Source organism: Glycine soja, chromosome 4, assembly GCF_004193775.1.
Source record: "Glycine soja cultivar W05 chromosome 4, ASM419377v2, whole genome shotgun sequence".
In the NCBI taxonomy this organism is placed as follows: domain Eukaryota; kingdom Viridiplantae; phylum Streptophyta; class Magnoliopsida; order Fabales; family Fabaceae; genus Glycine; species Glycine soja.
The window spans coordinates 8,491,312-8,509,471 of NC_041005.1; the positions used below are offsets into that span (position 1 = coordinate 8,491,312).

An 18,160-nucleotide genomic window follows, 5' to 3' on the forward strand; every position below is an offset into this window, starting at 1 on the left:
ATATTTTCTTTATTTACTTAGTAATTTTTTATTTTTTAAATAGAAAAGATAGTGATGATTTTTAGTTGTTACTATGTTAACTCAACTATTCTAAAATTATTTAAAACACTGACCAACACTAAGCTTCTAACAAAAAAATTGAAAAAAAGACCAAAATCATATATTTCGAAAACATAAATGAGTAAAATGAAACTTTTAAAACATAATATATCAAAGCGAAACAATTGTAAAATATAATGACCTAAAAGTGACATTAAATCATTTTAAAATTTAAAAGTTAACATAACACTAGTATTTTTAACATTTTTTTAAAAAAGAAAAAAATGATACATTTTATTATAATAAAATTTTTAAAACTTAATGTATCAAATTAAAATAACCGTAAAAATATAATAAATCAAAAGACATTAAGTTTGTTTTAAAGTTGTTTTCTCTTTACACTTATGAGTCTTCAACATATAATTCTTTCTTAAAAGCTAAGGTTTTGTTAACAACAACATATTATAGGCCCAAAAAATCTAACACTAAACATATATGCACTTTTTTTTAAAAAAAAAGTTAAGGTTTTATTTTACAAAATAATTTTATCATGTAATCAAAAAATAATATTATATATTATCTAAGCAACACAATTTCATTGAAAAAATAATGAAAAACTAATACTAAAATACATATTACATACAATAAATCACTACATAATTAACGGGTTATATTTTTAAAATAGCGACAAATATTTGAGTTTATTGTGTAAAAAAAAAACCAAGAGTAACATTCTAAAAAACAATGTAAAACAAAACTAATTTTTTTAATTAAATTAACAATTCTAAGATAGTAGACCAATTTTCATATTGGGAATACATAGCACACTAAACTTAAGAAGAAGGAAATTATAAAATAAAATTTAATAATTTTTATATAATAAATAAAGAGCATACACATATGAAACTTATTATTTGTATTTCTAATTAGCTAATATATCACAATATTAAAATAAGATACATGGAAAACTAATTGTACAATACATGAAAAAAAATTCTAAACAATAAAATTTCACAAAATGATTTTATCGTGTAATTAAAAATAATATTACATATTATATAAGAAACAAAATTTTTAATTATAGCTAAACATATTTCCAAAAAATATCATTTCCATTAAATGTTAGTTTTTAAAAAATAAACTAAACATGAGAAATGAAGGGTCAATTTGGGATTATTACCAGTTTTTGATTTTTAGTTTTGAAATGTAATTTTTAAAATAAAATTCGTTTGACAAAAATAAAGTTAAAATGATTTTTATATCATTTTTGAAACATTCTTACATCCATTTTCAAAACCAAGAAAAAAAGTTTTGTGAGTTTGATTTTTAATTTTTTTTTTAAAACATACACATTTCCTCTATTTGATCTTGACACTTTCACTTTTCCGCGATCATCAGTATCGTTATTGTCACCACTACCATTATTGTTATAATTACTATCATTGCCGCCACCAATGACACCTTTGTCATTGTCACTACCATACCACCTTTGTCATCATCGTTGTTGTCACCACTGGTTCTACTGATATCACCATCATCACCAGCATTGGTGGTACCACCACTGACACCGTTATTGTCACCGCCAACACCATTAATGCCATCATCATGACTATTGTCATTGTCATCACCATTACGAACAATACCACCTCCATCACTGCTATTACAACCACCACCAACCTTGTCCCAACCACCATGACCATCACTTGTTGCCATCACCAACACCAGTATCACCCCATTATCGTCATTGTTACCACCTCTGTTGCCATCGTCACCACTACTATCATCTTCGTCACCACCAACACCTCTATTGCTATCATCATCGACATCGTCACCACCAACAATGACACCTCCACCACTCCAACTATCTTGGTATCTTTGTTGCCGCTATCATTGGTGACGTCACCACCATACAATCACTCTTAAACTAATTTTAATATGACATGATACTTTTAAAATGAATTTATTTGAAACTAATCATATTTTAAAAACTAAAACTAAAAATTTATTGTTATTTTAAAAATTTTTGAAACTCAAAACTAAAAACCATCCCAAATTAGATCGAAATATTAAATTTCAGATTATCAGAAAAACTAGAAAAAATTTGTGAATCAAATACCCATGCATATTTCAATACTTAGTAAAATTGCGTAATTGCAATTTGCTAACCCATAAGATTGATGTAATTACCTAAGATATGTAAGATTCCATTACCTTCAGACTTGAAGAATAATATATGTAGTGATAGAATATATATTTTATTCTCTTTGTGTGAAATTTAAAATTTTCTTAAACCAATAATCATGTATCATAAGTGAAATTTTTGGACACAATAAAAATTTGCTGGGGACATCTTTGGAAGAAGAACATCATCTTATGTGCTCGAGAGAGATGATTTGTGATCACTCTTGACGGAAACTATACAATATAATGGTAAAAAAAAAAAAACCTGGAGTCTGTTCATTATTAATTAATAATTTCTTTTTTCCATACATTCTTACAGCAATGGAAAATAAAAAGAAGATGGAAAAGAAAAAAAAAAAACCAGAAGAAGGGCAACGTGGAAATTAAACGAGTAATATAGTGCTCTCCTCTCTCTCACGCTTTCCTCAATCTAGCATATCGTATATTCTCTCAACGGTGACAATTTCATTAAAGTAGCTCCGACCAGGGAAAAAAAGGGGGGGGGGGGGGGTGCTTTATTATTGAAGCTCCCACAATCGCTATTTCCGATCTCTATTCGGAAACCCTAGAACTCTTGATTCTTCATACTATTCAGGTATATATACTCCGTCTCGATTTTTATCTTCGATGTTTAATTGAGTATTTTCTGTTTTCGATAATGGCGCGTGTCTTTTACATTGAATTCTCTAGATTCTTGTAATGTTCATAATCCTGTGTTAATTAGCGAGTGGAATGATCTTCGACTGAGCTAATTTAATCCTTTAATTTTATGTCTGATTAGTGAGCTGAAAAAGGGACGGTTGAAGTTAGTGTGTGAAATTTTTGGTTATTTTCTAAAGTTCTTTTTTGATGAGTAAGTGGTTTCACCTCTTTTTTTTGTCATCGGTGATCATTGTCCAACACTCAACTTTATTGTGTAATCTTACTAGTGGTGATTGGTTTCTTTTAGCTAGAAAGTTAGTTTCACGAGTGTGATGGGTGGAACTGTTGATTGGTCCGTGAACTCTCAACGCTGAGCTGATTTTGGCGAGGAAGGATGAATATCGTTAAGGGTGTTGCTGACCTTATCAGAAGAACTTCTGCTGGGCATACTGGCGAATCTTATAGTTTACAAGCTCAAAAGTTCTCTCCTCCTGGGCCCAGGATTCGCTTTAGGTAATGATTTTTTTTTTCAAACGGTTTTTATTATGGAATCAAATAATAAAGCTCCATATTTCACATGTGCAAAGTATGTTATTTCACATGTATGGAAGAAGCACAAGTTATCATCAAGTGTCCTCAGAGTGTTTGGCAAGTCGCCAAGGCTGCTACTGCCAGCCTTCTTCTATAATTGAGTAGAGTTTTAGGAAAGGGAGTTTTATCACATATCTAATGATTCATTTAATGTTCTGGTGCATAAAGAATAAATTATGTTAGACAAATTCTTGGGGGCTATTAATATCATATTTTACTAAAACGTATCATATTTTACTAAAAGTTTTGGACACATTGCTTTATTAACATTATTATTTTGTTATTGCTTTATGAGAATAAATGATAAATATAATGTTTAAATCTTGTTGAGTTTGTACTGAAGAAGGAACCCTGAGTAGTGATTATTGTCTTTTGGAACAATACTACTCTCGGTTATCTCATCCTTTTTGGACTTTCTTGCATTCTGTCATTGTATGGCATATGATCTGTTTGGGGAAGACCCCGATGAGACATGCCTTATTTTTCATGCTATTATTTGTGAAATGCCTTCCATGTTAGAGCTTTGAAAGTCAATAGAGTGCTTATATATATAAGCCTTCAACATTTTTGATATCTATGGTGAACTATATCGGTGTAACATCCATGTTGCTGGTGGTCATAGAAGAGAATGTTGTTAGATGCTGTAAGCTGTTAAGACATGTGAATTACTTTTTATGCAAATTTATATTTCCTAAGTGCAAGATATGATGACATTTATCTTATTTTTTTGTTTATTTAATGGGAACATGACTATGTAGACTTGCCAAACAATGTCTGAAGTTTTATGTGATATTTTTTATGGGTGGTGGTGGTGTATATAAAAATGTATAGTTAAGGGCTGAAAGTGCTATTGGGGTTGGGTGACAATAAGGTGATTAAGAGCTAGAAGATTTTAAGGCAAAACAAACCAAAACAAGACACAAATTACAAAGGAACTAGGAAGGCTGTGAGGCTGTCCTATTCCTTTGCATGTCATCAGCATTGGCTGGTCTCTTGAAACAAACTTTTCAGAATACCAGAGAAGCTGGCACTACAAACCTATCCCAAAGCAAGTTTTTTGGGCAAGGTGACACCCTTAAAGATGTGTGCATTTTATTCTAGATTTCTGCACCAAATAATAGCAAATTAAAAGAGGGATTGAGTGAGGAATTAAAAGCGGGATTTTACAAGAAAACAAGTGGGCAGGGGAGATAAATTTAGATTTTGGGAGGATCGATGGCTGGAATCTGAAGCACTGTTAATGGAGAAATACCCAAGGCTGTACCAGATCTCGTGTCAGCAAAACCAAACCATCATGCAGTTGAGGAGTAACTCGAGTAGCGGATGGGAATGGAGTTTTAATTGGAGGAGACCCCTTTTTGACAGTGAAGTGGCAATGGCGGATTCCTTTATTGGAGAGATATCGCAGCAGCAACTACACCCTCAAAAGGAGGACATGTGGATATGGAAACACGACTCAAGTGGACATTACTCAACAAAATCAGGGTATGACCTAATAAGGAGAGGAGTAGTTGGGGCAGATCAGACTTCAGATTTTGTGGAGCTATGGAAACTCAAAATTCCAGCTAAGTCTGCGGTGTTTGCCTGGAGGCTAATTAGGGATAGATTACCAACAAAGTAAAACCTAAGAAGGAGACAAGTCATGTTAACAGATACACTATGCCCTTTTTGTAGATCTGAAGAGGAGGAGGCTACTCACCTATTCTTCAACTGTACCAACATCCTCCCTCTATGGTGGGAGTCATTGTCTTGGGTTAATCTAACTACAGCCCTACCTCAAAACCCAAGGGATCACTTCTTGCAACATGGAATTGGGAAAAATCAGGGAAAGAAGGCTACAAGATGGAAATGCTGGTGGATTGCTCTCACAAGAACAATATGGCAGCATAGAAACAGAATAGTTTTCCAAAACAGAAGTTTTGATGGAAGCAAATTGATGGATGATGCTGTCCTCTTAATGTGGACGTGGGTCAAATCCATGGAGAAGGATTTTGTAATACACTTTAATCAATGGTCTACTAATTTAAAGGAAGGGTTTAGTAACTAGTAGGGGCTATCAGATGATGAATCTATGTAATTCTGATAGGTGTATCTTCTCTGTTTCTGTAATTAATGGAACTAGATGGATCCCTACAGCCTACTGTAATTATAGTACCACTGGTACTTCCTCATATTAATAGCAATCCTATTTTTGCTGAGCAAAAAAAAAAAAAACAAGAAAACTAGTCACAAAAATCATGTGTTAGTAGTTGTTACTTACTATCCCTTTTTCTTGAGTTTTGTTTAATTTTCAATTCTTTCCAGTGATGTTGGTGATGAGGCAATTGTAAATACTCTTTGGGAGCGATATGAGAAAGTTGATGATAAGGTACGACTGGATTTATACTTATTGAATATTTAATTTTCTGAAGCTTGATGGCTTCATATGAACTATTTATTGATAATTTCATATATGCATTTAAGTCATGTAGATATGTTGTCTGTTGGTGTCGTATAGCTATTAATTAACATGCTTTCTTAGTTTTTTTTTCTGCATTTGTTCAGAATGTTGCTAAATGCATTGCTTAATATCTTTTCGTCACAAAAGTAGTTGTCTATTTAGTAAATTTGCTGAATATAAGAAAATGACCTTGATGATTTAGGTGGAGAAAATGAGGCTGCTTCATGTTTTCATCAAGCAATTTGTAATTGCCTACAAGGATTGGGAACCTGTGAATTCAGGCATATTATTGGAGTCTACTTCTGTTGAGAGTTTATCATCTGCCGATGATGTGGTTGTTGGCTGCTCAGCTGGACATCCTGTTGAAGTCATTCGGGTTTTAATTGAAGAGGTCACACAGTTAAGCTCACTAGTTACTGAGTGTAAGTTGCAAATCATTGCCATCATCATTATTATGGTTACCTTCTTTCCTCTTAAGTGTTAAGTAACTTCCACTACAAGGAAGTCCAAATAAGTTTATGAATGCAATTAAAATTGGAGGTAGGGACCATCTATATGTGAAACAGATGCAAGAAGGGAGTCCATATACTTATTCAAAATTCTTCTGTTGGTATCAACTGGTTCATTTACTTCTAAATTTTCATTTGTTATGTTCTATAATGAGTCAGACTTTTTCTCAGAATACAAGATGTTTAACCTAAAAATCTAGAAATGGTAATTTTGGTCATTTGTACCAAAATTGTCACTGCTTACATCAGTTACATGTAATTTGCAGTAATTTGTGTTTTCCTTTCTTTTCAGTGAACACCGACATGGGGCAATCCTCAACAGATTTATCTGGGGCTTCTGCAAAATTGTTTATCACTTCTGAAGGATTTTTTATTTTGGATGCACTGAAAATTATCACTCGTTCATTATATAATTGCAGAGTTTTTGGATACTATGGTGGAATTCAAAAACTTACAGCCTTAATGAAAGGTATAATCAATACTATTTGACTAATAAATAATACTTTTGCTTATCAAAAAAAAAAAAAAACTATTTGACTAATGATTTTCTTCTTTTGTTCCTGATGTTGATTGCTTCTATGGATGATATTTGCAGAAAACTGTAATATGTTTTATCTTTTATGATCTGCATATAGTTTCTTTATAATCCTTTAGTATTCTCTCATGTTGCTAAAGGCTTTAGACCTATGTGTTTCACTGTTATAGCTTAACAAATGCTCATTGTTCTTTATTTTTGTTTCTCAGTCTCACTTTAAAGGATATACCGCTATGCATTTTGTTCTAACCAGATTTTATTTATGAACAAAATATGTAACGAATTCCTGAATTTTGATAGGATTTAATTCCCAAATCTTATTTTCCACTCTTCATATGAATTATAAGCTTATGTTTTGGAAATTTACCTTTGATGCTTTAATTAGTTGCCTTTTGTTGTTCTCTAATGTGCGTGTCCTTCATGATGGGAAAATAACAGAACTGTTTTTTCTATGTTCAATTTGTCACAGGGGCTGTTGTTGAACTTAAAACCATAAGTGGTGCCCTTTCTGCTGATGAAAGTTTGTCTGACTCTGCTGTTGAGAAAATCAAGCTGCTCCAACAAATTCTTACATATGTTGTATCAATAATTTATATTTTCATTGATTTAGGTTCAAATATAGACAAAAAGGATGAGTTATTCTGCAGTCTTGTAGGCTTTATTTCACATGCTGATGCTCCAATCATCTCTTCAAATAGTTCAAAGGTTTTGTCTACTGAAGCAAGGTTACATTGGCGTCAGAAAGCAATTGTTTCTGTGATGGAAGCCGGTGGCCTAAATTGGTTAGTAGGTAAGGTACGCATCTGTTATCATTGTATATTTAGAGGTTATTAGTCATTTGTTGTTTTTAGTTACTGATTTTCTAATTTTGGCAAAAATATGTTCTCTAGGTAAATACAGATACATGATGGGGTATAATTAATTCAGCAAATATATTATTAAATGCTGGCTAAAAAATTTATCCTTAGGTTACTATAGTTTCACTAACTTAAAATTAGGTTCCTATAGTTTTAAAAAGTTTTTATTTAGGCCCCTATAAAAATTTTAAGTAGTCATTTGGGTTGACGACCATTTAGACTTCATTATATGTTTGCCATTCTGCAGCTGTGTTACTGTTACAGGTTTCCATGAATCAACTATAAAATTTCATAATTAGTTAGGTCCTAAGTAAAAACTTTTAGGGTCCTATTTTTTTTTTTGATCAGCCAAAATAATCTATATATATATTATGTGAGTACCAGGGGTACTGAAAAGGTACATGAAGAAGATTATAAGTGTTACATATCTGTGATCAGCCCATTTATCCTACCTCCCCATGATGGGGTACAAAACAGGTCCTAATACTAGTAAATGCCCTGCCACTCCTAACGCTTACTACATAAAAAACCTTGAGTCAGATTTGAAGACCACTGATTGTAGTGAGTGGTGAAATCCTTCTCAAAGTTTTTCATCCACGTCCAAACCAAAAACAGTGCATCCTCCATCACTCTGTTTGCGTTGAAACTACTATTGGAAAAAACTATGTCATTTCTATGCTTCCAAATTGTCCAAGTCAGTGCTATCCACCATCCTTTCCATCTGGATGCAGCCATTCCTTCCACAATATACGACACATGCTGAATAAAATGATCTCTTGGGTGTATAGGGTCCTATTTGAATGTTTTCGTAAAAAATTTCTGAACTTTAGGGACCTTTTAAAAAATTTAATGGAACTACTGTACCGGGACCTAGAGTTGTGTAACCTGAAATGATGATTCGTTGGTTATGTGATAATACTCAAACCCACTGATGGAAATTAAGGCCAGAGTATGTAATGGCTCCTTTATCCCCTATTTTTTTTGTTTTTTTTTTCAGAAAAAAGAAAGAAGCGACTTGGACTTAACTTTGTTTCCTACTTGAATGTGAAGATAAGTTAATTATTAAGGGTGCATTTGATACGCTCTAGAGTACAGTACAAGAAGAACAACACTAGACAAACACTGAGTTACAGGACAATTGTTTCATCTGTGAATTGTTTGATAGCCAATGAATAGCACAAACAAAATCTTAAAAATTACTGACATAACCTTTTTAATATTAATTATTTTAATATAATTCATATTACTATTGTTATTATTGTCATTATTATATATTTAAAGATAATATATATTATGTGTTTGGATTCAATGATTCAAGTCACTCATCTTATGCAATTATGTGAGCTATTAGGAAGGACTTCAATTCAATTGAAGATTTTTTAAAGCGTGAACAGGGCTGAGATTTAAGAAAATTAATTGTAAGTAGTAGGGCTTCAATTCAATTGAGGAAATTGGTACAACTTTTTTGCAATTGAAAAAACTCCATTCAATTGAATATTTAATCCTTCAAATCACGGAGGCATGTGATGGTTTTGCTGCTTCGAGTAACCACAGTAGGCGGGGCATGTGGTGGATTGCTCTATCTATTACAATATGGCAGCATAGGAACTCTCTCCTGTTTCAAGGCACTCTTTTTGAGCCACAGAAAGTCTTGGAGGATGCATTATTTTTAGTTTGGTCTTGGCTAAAAGTTGGAGACAAAGGTTTCAATACATCTTATAACCACTGGTCTACCAATCTTGTGGAGGCCTTTGGTTAAATGATATCTGTATTGGTGTCCTTTGTGTGGGGCTCTGTTGGGGTTTTGTTATTTCTGTTTTTGGAAGGTGGCACCTAGTGGCTTGTAATTGCTATCTTCAGTACCCCTGGTACTGTTTAGTTTATTAATAATATTACTAATTTTGCCTTCCAAAAAAAAAAATCACGGATTAAATTTCTGCAGTTGGCACGAAAAAACTCCATGCAATTGAATATTTATTTCTTCAATTGAATATTTGGTAGGGCTTCAATTATTGTTTCACGCCATTGGCAGAGAAAGATGTCAACGGTGGAAAGTGGCACAGCTCTTCCAAATTCCGATTCTTCAAATCACGGAGAAACACAAAAACAAAAGCTTGAGCGTTTCTGTTTCTTTTTTGATACAGTTGTTAAAAAGAGAGAAGAGAGCGAAAGTAGGGGGAGGGATAATTGGTTGGGGGAGGGATACATGGGTGAGAGATATGAGAGAGGTGGGGGTATGTATGTCTTTTTAATACTTTGTACTAGGAACAAAAAGTTGTCCTATGATTTTTTAAGTAACAAAAATTGAACTTTTTGTCCTGTCCATGTTTGTTTATTTGTGCTGACCCACGAACCTTTTTCAAAACAAACGTAGAACAAATATAATTTGTCCTGTCCAATACCATGTTTTTAAACCAATCCAACCGTTCCTAAAAGATAAAACATTTATTGGTGTTCTTCTAAATACCTTGGACTTCTAGGTTAAATTGGTTCTTGAGATTGTATTTGGTGCTCTTTCTTCATTCTTTTAATTAAACTAAATTTTAGCTTAATTTAGGGACCAATCTAGGTTTATATCCTCCTTTCATTACAGAAGGATATTTGTTTGGGGGGGATATGTAGGGACATAAATAAAGAATCATTTATGGACTTTCATCATGAAAAAACTAGTTTTTTGACAGAGCCTAGTAGCTTAAGTGTATTTGATAAAACTGAGTGATAAAGTGTTTGAGAAGGTGAGAAAGTGTTTGAGAAGATGAGAAAATTGAGAGAAAAGACTTATACTATTACTAGACTGAAAAGTTAATCTGAGTTGGTTACAATGAGAGGTATATATAGACCTCTGAACCTTTACACTAGCAGTAACAAAATCTAACTAGCAGCAAAGACTAACTGAATTAACTAGCAGCAAAGACTAACTGAATTAACTAACAAACTTTTTTTTTAATCAGCCAAAATAATATTTTATTATATATAAAGCAGTACAAGTTGTACTGTGAAATTTACACATGGGGGCCAAATTGAGCAGAAATATGGTGCCCTAATACAAGGTATATAACATGAATTAAGAAACCATAATTCTGACAGTATACTTGGCCCAAAGCTACCCACAGTTATAGAGTTATCCCATCCTAATCACAAAAGTGCCTCACTCATATTACTAGACCATTGATGAAAATGTATGTCGAAACCTTTATCCAATTTTTTTAACCAAGTCCAGCATAGGAAAATAGCATCCTCCAACAGCTTACTAGCATTAAAACTTTCATCTGCAAAAACGATCCTATTTTGATGCTGCCAGATGCTCCATGTCAAGGAGATCCACCAGCACTTCCATTTCTGAAATCTGATCCCAGTATCCCTTCCAAACACATGCTGGAGAAAGTGCTGTCTCGGGTTTTGCGGAAATACTCCTGAAGTGTTTATCTACAATATTGATTCCCACCAAAGCGGCAAAATTTTGCTGCAACTAAAGAAAAGGTGTGCTGCATCCTCTTCTTTATTTTTGCAGTATGGGCAGGTGGGATCTTTTATTTCCACATTTCTCTTGCGCAGATTTATTTTAGTTGGCAGTCTGTCCCTGATTAGTCTCCCTGCGAAGAAAGAAGCTTTACTAGGGACCTTTACCTTCCACAACACAGTAAAAACACCATCCTGATTTTCATCAGTGTGGTCTGTCATAAGCATCTTATATGCGTTCCCCACTGTGTATACACCAGATGCGTCTTCCTTCCAAATCCACTTATCTTCTCGATCTAGGTGAATGCTAATACCTTCTAATTCTTCCAAGAACTTTGCAGCCATATCTATCTCGTCGTCAAAACTTGTCGTCTCCATTGAAAATCCCATTCCCATCCTGCAGCTGTGAAAACTCCCATCTGCTGTATGACATGTTGCTGATAGGACATAGAATAAAGTGTAGGGTACTTCAACTTAAGTGATACTCCATCCTCCCAAAATTTGGCCTTTGCTCCACACCACACTGATCATTTTATCCCTTTATCTAACCAGCGGCCATCTTCACCGGAATGTGCTATGAGATTGATGTCCTTCCACCATGCTGATTCACTGCTGCCCCTTCTTTCCCCATCCAGAGTCCGCCATCCACCATATTTTGAAATCAGTATCCTAGCCCACAAGTCTCCTTGGTTATGAAATAAGTTCCATCTCCACTTTTCGAGAAGTGTATAATTAAACTTCCTTAGATCCCTGATTCCCATTCCCCCTTTCTCCTTTGGTAGACACATTAACTCCCACTTTACTCACGCTATCTAATTCTGCTCCTTACCACCCCCCACAGAAACTGCCTCTGTATCGACACTAGCTTATCCAAAACTTTATTGGGAACCCTGAAAAAAAAGAAGAAATAGATAGGAATAGAATTTAGAACAGACTTTATGAGAGTGACCCTTCCCCCAAATGATAGTAGCTTTTGTTTCCATTTCGCCAACTTTCTCTCACATTTCTTGACAATAGGATCCCATACGTAACTACGCCTTGGGTTTGCCCCAGTCGGAATACCTAGGTAAAGGAAAGGTATGACCGATAGACTGCAATTTAAATACCTAGCAGCATCCACCTTCCATCTCTCTGACATCCTAATTGCCCCAAAACTACTTTTTGAGAAATTAATTGAGGCCTGAGACAAGTTCAAAACTTCTCAAGATCACCTTGATTGCTTTGACATTTTTCATGGATGCTTTCCCAAAGAAAATTGTATCATCTGCGTACTATAGGATGCTAAATTCCACCTCATTTCTTCCCACTAGGAAACCTTGGAACAAGTTTTTCTCCATTGCTTCTCTCAACAGTCCATTGAGTCACTCCACAACAACATTTAATAAAAGGGGAGCTAGTGGGTCCACTTGTCTTAAACCTCTTTGGGGAATGAACTCAGATGAAGGGCTATCATTTACCAATATGGAGATAGAGGCAGATTTTAGGCAGCCCTCAATCCATGATAGCCATCTATTGCAGAATCCCATCCTTCTTAACACGTACAACAAGAAATTCCAGGAGATTGAATCATAAGCCTTTTCATAATCTACTTTAAACACCAAGCACGGCTTGTTACTTCTCTTTGCTTCATGAATTACTTCTCTTTGCAATTAGGGTGCTGTGTAACAAATGTCTGCCCTTGATGAATGCTGTTTGTCTCTCATCTATTAATATTGGCAGCACCTCCTTCATCCTCCTCGCTAGTACCTTGGCTACAATTTTATATATGCTACCTATTAAAGAAATAGGCCTATATTCATTTAGGTTCTGCGGATCGTTTACCTTAGGAATGAGAGCAAGGAATGAGGCATTGCACCCCTTCGGGAACGTTCCATGTGCAAAAAATTCATCCATGAAACGAAGCACATCAGCCTTGATAACTTCCCAAAACTCCTTAATAAATTTGAAATTAAGGCCGTTTGGTCTGGGGCTCTTGTCGCTCCCGCATTCCCACACATCAACCTTTATTTCTTTTTCATTAAACTAACAGACTAACTGAACTAACTAATCTGTTATCAAATATCTAATGCTAGAGAAGTGCTGTTCACAAAGGCTAGCAACCCTTACAAGTACACAAAATTACAAAACTGTATATACAGTTATACAACACATGCTCTAATATTCTAATAAAGTGGTGTAGAGTTTGGTCCCCAACTTGCCTATTCTTCTTAGTAAAATAAGTTTCAGCACAAGGTAAGGTCTGGTTTTTGCTGTCATTATTTTTACTCTAGATTAATTTTTTAGGATGATTGGTCCTCACAATAATCAATCAATGCCTGTTGACATGAAGTTTTTTTTTTTTTGCACAGCAAAAATCGATGTAGAATTTTATATATAATGTAGTACTAGGTGTACTGCATACAGGATACAGAGTACAAGGCAAAATTGCCTAACCCATCTGGAAATTACAAGATAACATTAGCTGAAGCCAAAAAGAAACAACCCCTGTTGACATGAAGTTATGTTTTCTAAATTATGGTAGTGGTTGACCTAGAGAAATTATATATTGGTTGAATGTGTTCACTTTGCAGATTTCTACATTACTGCTGCTGCTTATAATTATGACTATCACTTTTATTTTACTTCTTTTACTTATTTAAGTTTTCCCTCTGATGCTTGCTCAGAATCTGTTCTTCACCTGTTCTTCATTGTTTTGGTTGCTGTGGTCTCTGTATATCACCCATTATTTATTATTTTGGCAAATATTGGCTGTGTCTCATGTCTCTGGACAAATTCTTGATTATTATTTTTCATGTTGAGGGATATTTAAGGAGGCTTCTTTGGCACATCACTTAGATTGGTGTAAAACACATGCCATTTAATGGGGTTTCAGTAGCAGATATGTTAAGGGATTAGGAAGCACTTTTTCATCGATTTTTCTTATTTTTCTTGCTTGTTTTCTATTTTGTTTTTCATTTAGGAAGATTCCTTGTCATCCTTTCTGTTTAGAATTCATTTTCTTTGTCTAAATAAATTTCTTCTTTCATATTAAAAATTAATGAAAATTATCTTGGTCTCCTTAAGTTGAGAGGTTGGCTTCACATTCTCCTTAGCCCTAATTTTGCATCACAACAATCCTTTTGTTAAATAGCTCAACTACCACTCCTTTCTTTGGCCATCCCGTGTTTATTGAATTTCACATAATGTTTATAATCCATGCTGCTTAGATTTTTAAACTTATTTTATATCTTTTGTTCAATTATCATCCATTTTCTACTCACCAAATTTAAATTTTTCACAGAGCTCTTGCGTGTCATTAGAAGATTTAGCTTGAAAGAACTGTTGATGGATGATTCACTTCACTATTTGTGCTTGAAAATCCTTTCTTTGGCCTTATCTGCAAATTCTCGGGGTCAGAATCATTTTAAAAGTATTGGAGGGCTGGAAGTGCTGCTGGATGGTTTTGGATTTCCCTCAAATTATGCGAAAAATTACAGCAATTTTGTTTTGGCTGATGGATTCAGGTATTGTTTGGTGTATCTCAAGCCAATTATTCTATATTTGATCAAGGGGCAGGATATGATGGTTCTTTTAAGCTTGTTGTATCTGCAATATTCTTTTTTGAGGGATCAATGCATGCCTTGAAGTTTGAGTTTGTGGAAAATAATTTCATGACTAGCCTGATGTTGGTGAATCTCCTTATTTCATTCATCATAATTTGAGTTTGCTGTCTGTTTTACAAATATTTGGGCTTAACATGTACTTGTTTCTCTCCAGAGAATACTATGTTATCTACATTGTTATATTATACAGCCTGTCTTGCATTCCTTGATAAATTTGTCTGCTTGGTTTTTGCAGGGATGATAAACCATTGCAAAAAATCTTTCAACTTCATATTCTTTCTCTGGAAGTTTTGAGGGAGGCTGTGTATCCTTCATAATTTGCTCATGGTGTAATTTCAGAAGATTCCACTTTTCATTCAGTGAACATGGTCACTTTGACAAGTTCTTTGATGTGAACTGTTATATGATAATTATAAAAAAAAATGAAAACATAAAACAAAAAAATTGCATCAACATCATTGCCTATTGACATTCTGAAACATATCATGTGTATTCACTAGAGATGTATTTGCTTGTCATTCTTAGGTATTCCTCTCTGAATTTTTATTCCTGTGGCAGTTAGGACAGTGTCGTCCTTTTTTGCATTTAACTTGAGTTTTTTTTTTGATTGATTGCTACTTGAATCTCGTTCAAATTTAGTGAAGAAGTTATTGATGCTTGAGACCTTGACATTGATACAGCTTTGGGAATGTGAACAACTTACAATTTCTTTGTGAAAATGGTAGGGTGCATAAATTTGCAAATAGTTTTTGTTCGCCGGCTTTTCTGCTTCAAGATTTGGGACGGGAGAAGGATTTTGCTGGACGGCATGCTGTTGGTATGCCTGGTCTTGACATTCAAGAAAATGAGAATCACACAAAGCCTGATCCAGTGGTGGTTTCTGATAGCCTTCCATCACGTGCTTCTTTTTCTGATTTTTGGAATAATTATGTTGTTATGCTGAGCAGAGGTCTCTGTTCATTTCTGTTAGTTCCCGAGGGTTCAAAATCTCTTAATGTTCAAGTATCTTCTGGTCGAGTTGCATTGCCTGTTTCCTCAGCGTATTATGAACTTTCAATCAAATGGGTCATGAGGGTTTTATTTACAATATTTCCTTGCATCAAAACTTGCTCAAGTCAGAATGAGTTGCCAGGCTATTTAAGGTGAAATTTGCCAATGGCTCGCTGTGTCTTTCCTTGTTATAAACTGAAAAGTCTAATTAACTATCAAAAACAGTATTGCAAAGTATTTCTTTTAATATGGCTCTCAAGTAGGACCTTCGTGTATTGAACTGATTTTTTATATGTTGTTTTTCTTTCCATTTTGCAGGGTCTTTGTCTCAACTCTACAGAACACAGTTCTTAATGCATTTAGAAACCTTCTTTCTTCTTCTCCCATGTCACTTGAAATTTTTCACGAAGAGGGAATATGGGATCTTATATTTTCAGAAAATTTCTTTTATTTCGAATCAGGTTCAGATGAATCTGCTGGACAGATATTTGCATACACCGAGAAGTCTGAAATATCGTCTGCTTCAAGGAGCACTGGTAATACAGAAGAAGTTAATGGGGTTAATAGTCTACAGATGCAAGTAATTTCATTTGTTGAATTTGCTTCAACTAGTAATGGGAACACACAGAACATGGTTGGTTCTTTTATTTCCCTCTTCTTGCATTTATATTTTCTTGTTTTTCTTTTTTAATTTGCTTGAGCTTATATTCATATTCACAATCACATATCACAATTTATGCATCTCTAAATTTTAGGGGTTGGATATGTTCATGTTTTGTTTGAATTAACTTCTCTATAAACACTTATAGGAGAAGAAATTAAGAAGGTAAAACGAATTGAGCTTCTTCCATAAGCTAAAATTAACTTGTGCACTTCAACTTTCAGGTAAGTTAGATAATAGTAGAGTTGAGAGAATTTGAGAGAAGAGAGAAAATTCTGATTGAGAAATCTGAAATTATTCAACCCAACAATAATCAGATTGCAATTCTGTTTTAAGAGAGTTGAGAGAAGAGAGAAAATTGAGATTGAGAAATCTGATATTATTCAACCCAACTAACATCAGATTACAATACTGTTTATATAGTTGGATAACTACCAACTACCCTAACTGACAACTAACCTTACTAACTACCCTAACTGAAAACTAACCTGAGTTAGTTGATACAGCTGTCACAAAGCTGTCAGCACTAACAGGCTAAACTACTAACTAGAGTAGTTAGAATAACAGCTAAGTAAAAATCAGTGAGGAATGAATACTCTTATACTCCCCCGCAAGCTCATGAGGCGGTTGTAAGAATGTCTTTCAACTACTCTGAGCTTGGATCTGAACAGAAGAAATAAAGGAGATAAAGCCTTGGTCAAGATATCAGCCAGTTGATCAATGGCAGGAACACGGACAACATTAAGTTGTTTTGTTAGAACTTTCTCTTTGGCAAAGAGTAGATCAGCTCCATGTTCTAGGTTGAAGAACAGGGTTAGGAGCCAAAGAGACAGTGCTGGTATTGCCACAAAGAATAAGGGAAGTGGTATGAGTAACTTGAAGTTCAGAAAGAAGAGACTGAATCCAAGTTACTTCTGCTGTAATAAGAGCCATACTCCTGTACACTGCCTCGGTGCTGGATCTTGCCACAACTGATTGCTTCTTAGACCACCAGGAGATGAGATTAGGTCCAAGAAAAATAGCAGCACCAGAGGTTGACCTCCTATCATCAGGGTCAGAAGCCCAATCTGCATCATATAGTTGGATAACTACCAACTATCCTAACTGTCAACTAACCTGAGTTAGTTGATTCAGCTGTCACAAAGCTGTCAGAACTAAAGGTCTAAACTACTAACTATAAACTGACTAACTGCTAACTACTAGTTAGAATAACAGCTAAGTAAAAAATACACTGCGAGTAATGTATACTTTTATACTCCCCTGCAAGCTCATGAGGGGTTGGAAGAATGTCTTTCAACTACTCTGAGCTTGGGTCTGAACAAAAGAAATGAAGGAGATAAACCTTGGTCAGAATATCAGCCAGTTGATCTATGGCAGGAACGTGAACAACATTAAGCTGTTTGGTGAGAACTTTCTCTCTGACAAAGAACAGATCCAGCTCCATGTGCTTGGTTCTAGAGTGAATAACAGGATTATGAGCCAAAGAGACAGTGCTGGTATTGTCACACAGAATAATTGGAGTGGTACAAGTAACTTGAAGTTCAGAAAGAAGAGACTGAATCCAAGTTATTTCTGCTGCAATAAGAGCCATACTCTTGTACTCTGCCTCAGTGCTGGATCTTGCCACAACTGATTGCTTCTTAGACCACCAAGA

The 18,160-nt window shown here is 34.5% G+C and overlaps 1 protein-coding gene across 8 annotated transcripts in view; it reads left to right on the forward strand.

The window, feature by feature from the left end:
* The first annotated feature begins 2,542 nt into the window (after window positions 1-2,542).
* The window catches only part of LOC114409230 (BEACH domain-containing protein B-like), a 63,076-nt gene continuing 47,458 nt past the window's right edge, over window positions 2,543-18,160 (forward strand). For 3 of the 8 annotated variants that reach the window (XM_028372606.1, XM_028372607.1, XM_028372611.1), the window contains exons 1-11: window positions 2,545-2,815; window positions 3,002-3,073; window positions 3,170-3,375; window positions 5,758-5,821; window positions 6,096-6,315; window positions 6,695-6,871; window positions 7,407-7,727; window positions 14,534-14,756; window positions 15,091-15,159; window positions 15,536-15,997; window positions 16,164-16,479. In XM_028372606.1, the coding sequence (XP_028228407.1) occupies window positions 3,257-3,375; window positions 5,758-5,821; window positions 6,096-6,315; window positions 6,695-6,871; window positions 7,407-7,727; window positions 14,534-14,756; window positions 15,091-15,159; window positions 15,536-15,997; window positions 16,164-16,479 (1,971 nt within the window). In that variant the 5' untranslated portion in view covers window positions 2,545-2,815; window positions 3,002-3,073; window positions 3,170-3,256. Of the gene's footprint in view, window positions 2,816-3,001; window positions 3,074-3,169; window positions 3,376-5,757; window positions 5,822-6,095; window positions 6,316-6,694; window positions 6,872-7,406; window positions 7,733-14,533; window positions 14,757-15,090; window positions 15,160-15,535; window positions 15,998-16,163; window positions 16,480-18,160 lie in introns of those variants that run through there. The other 5 variants (XM_028372612.1, XM_028372609.1, XM_028372608.1 and 2 more) reach the window with 5 other exon arrangements.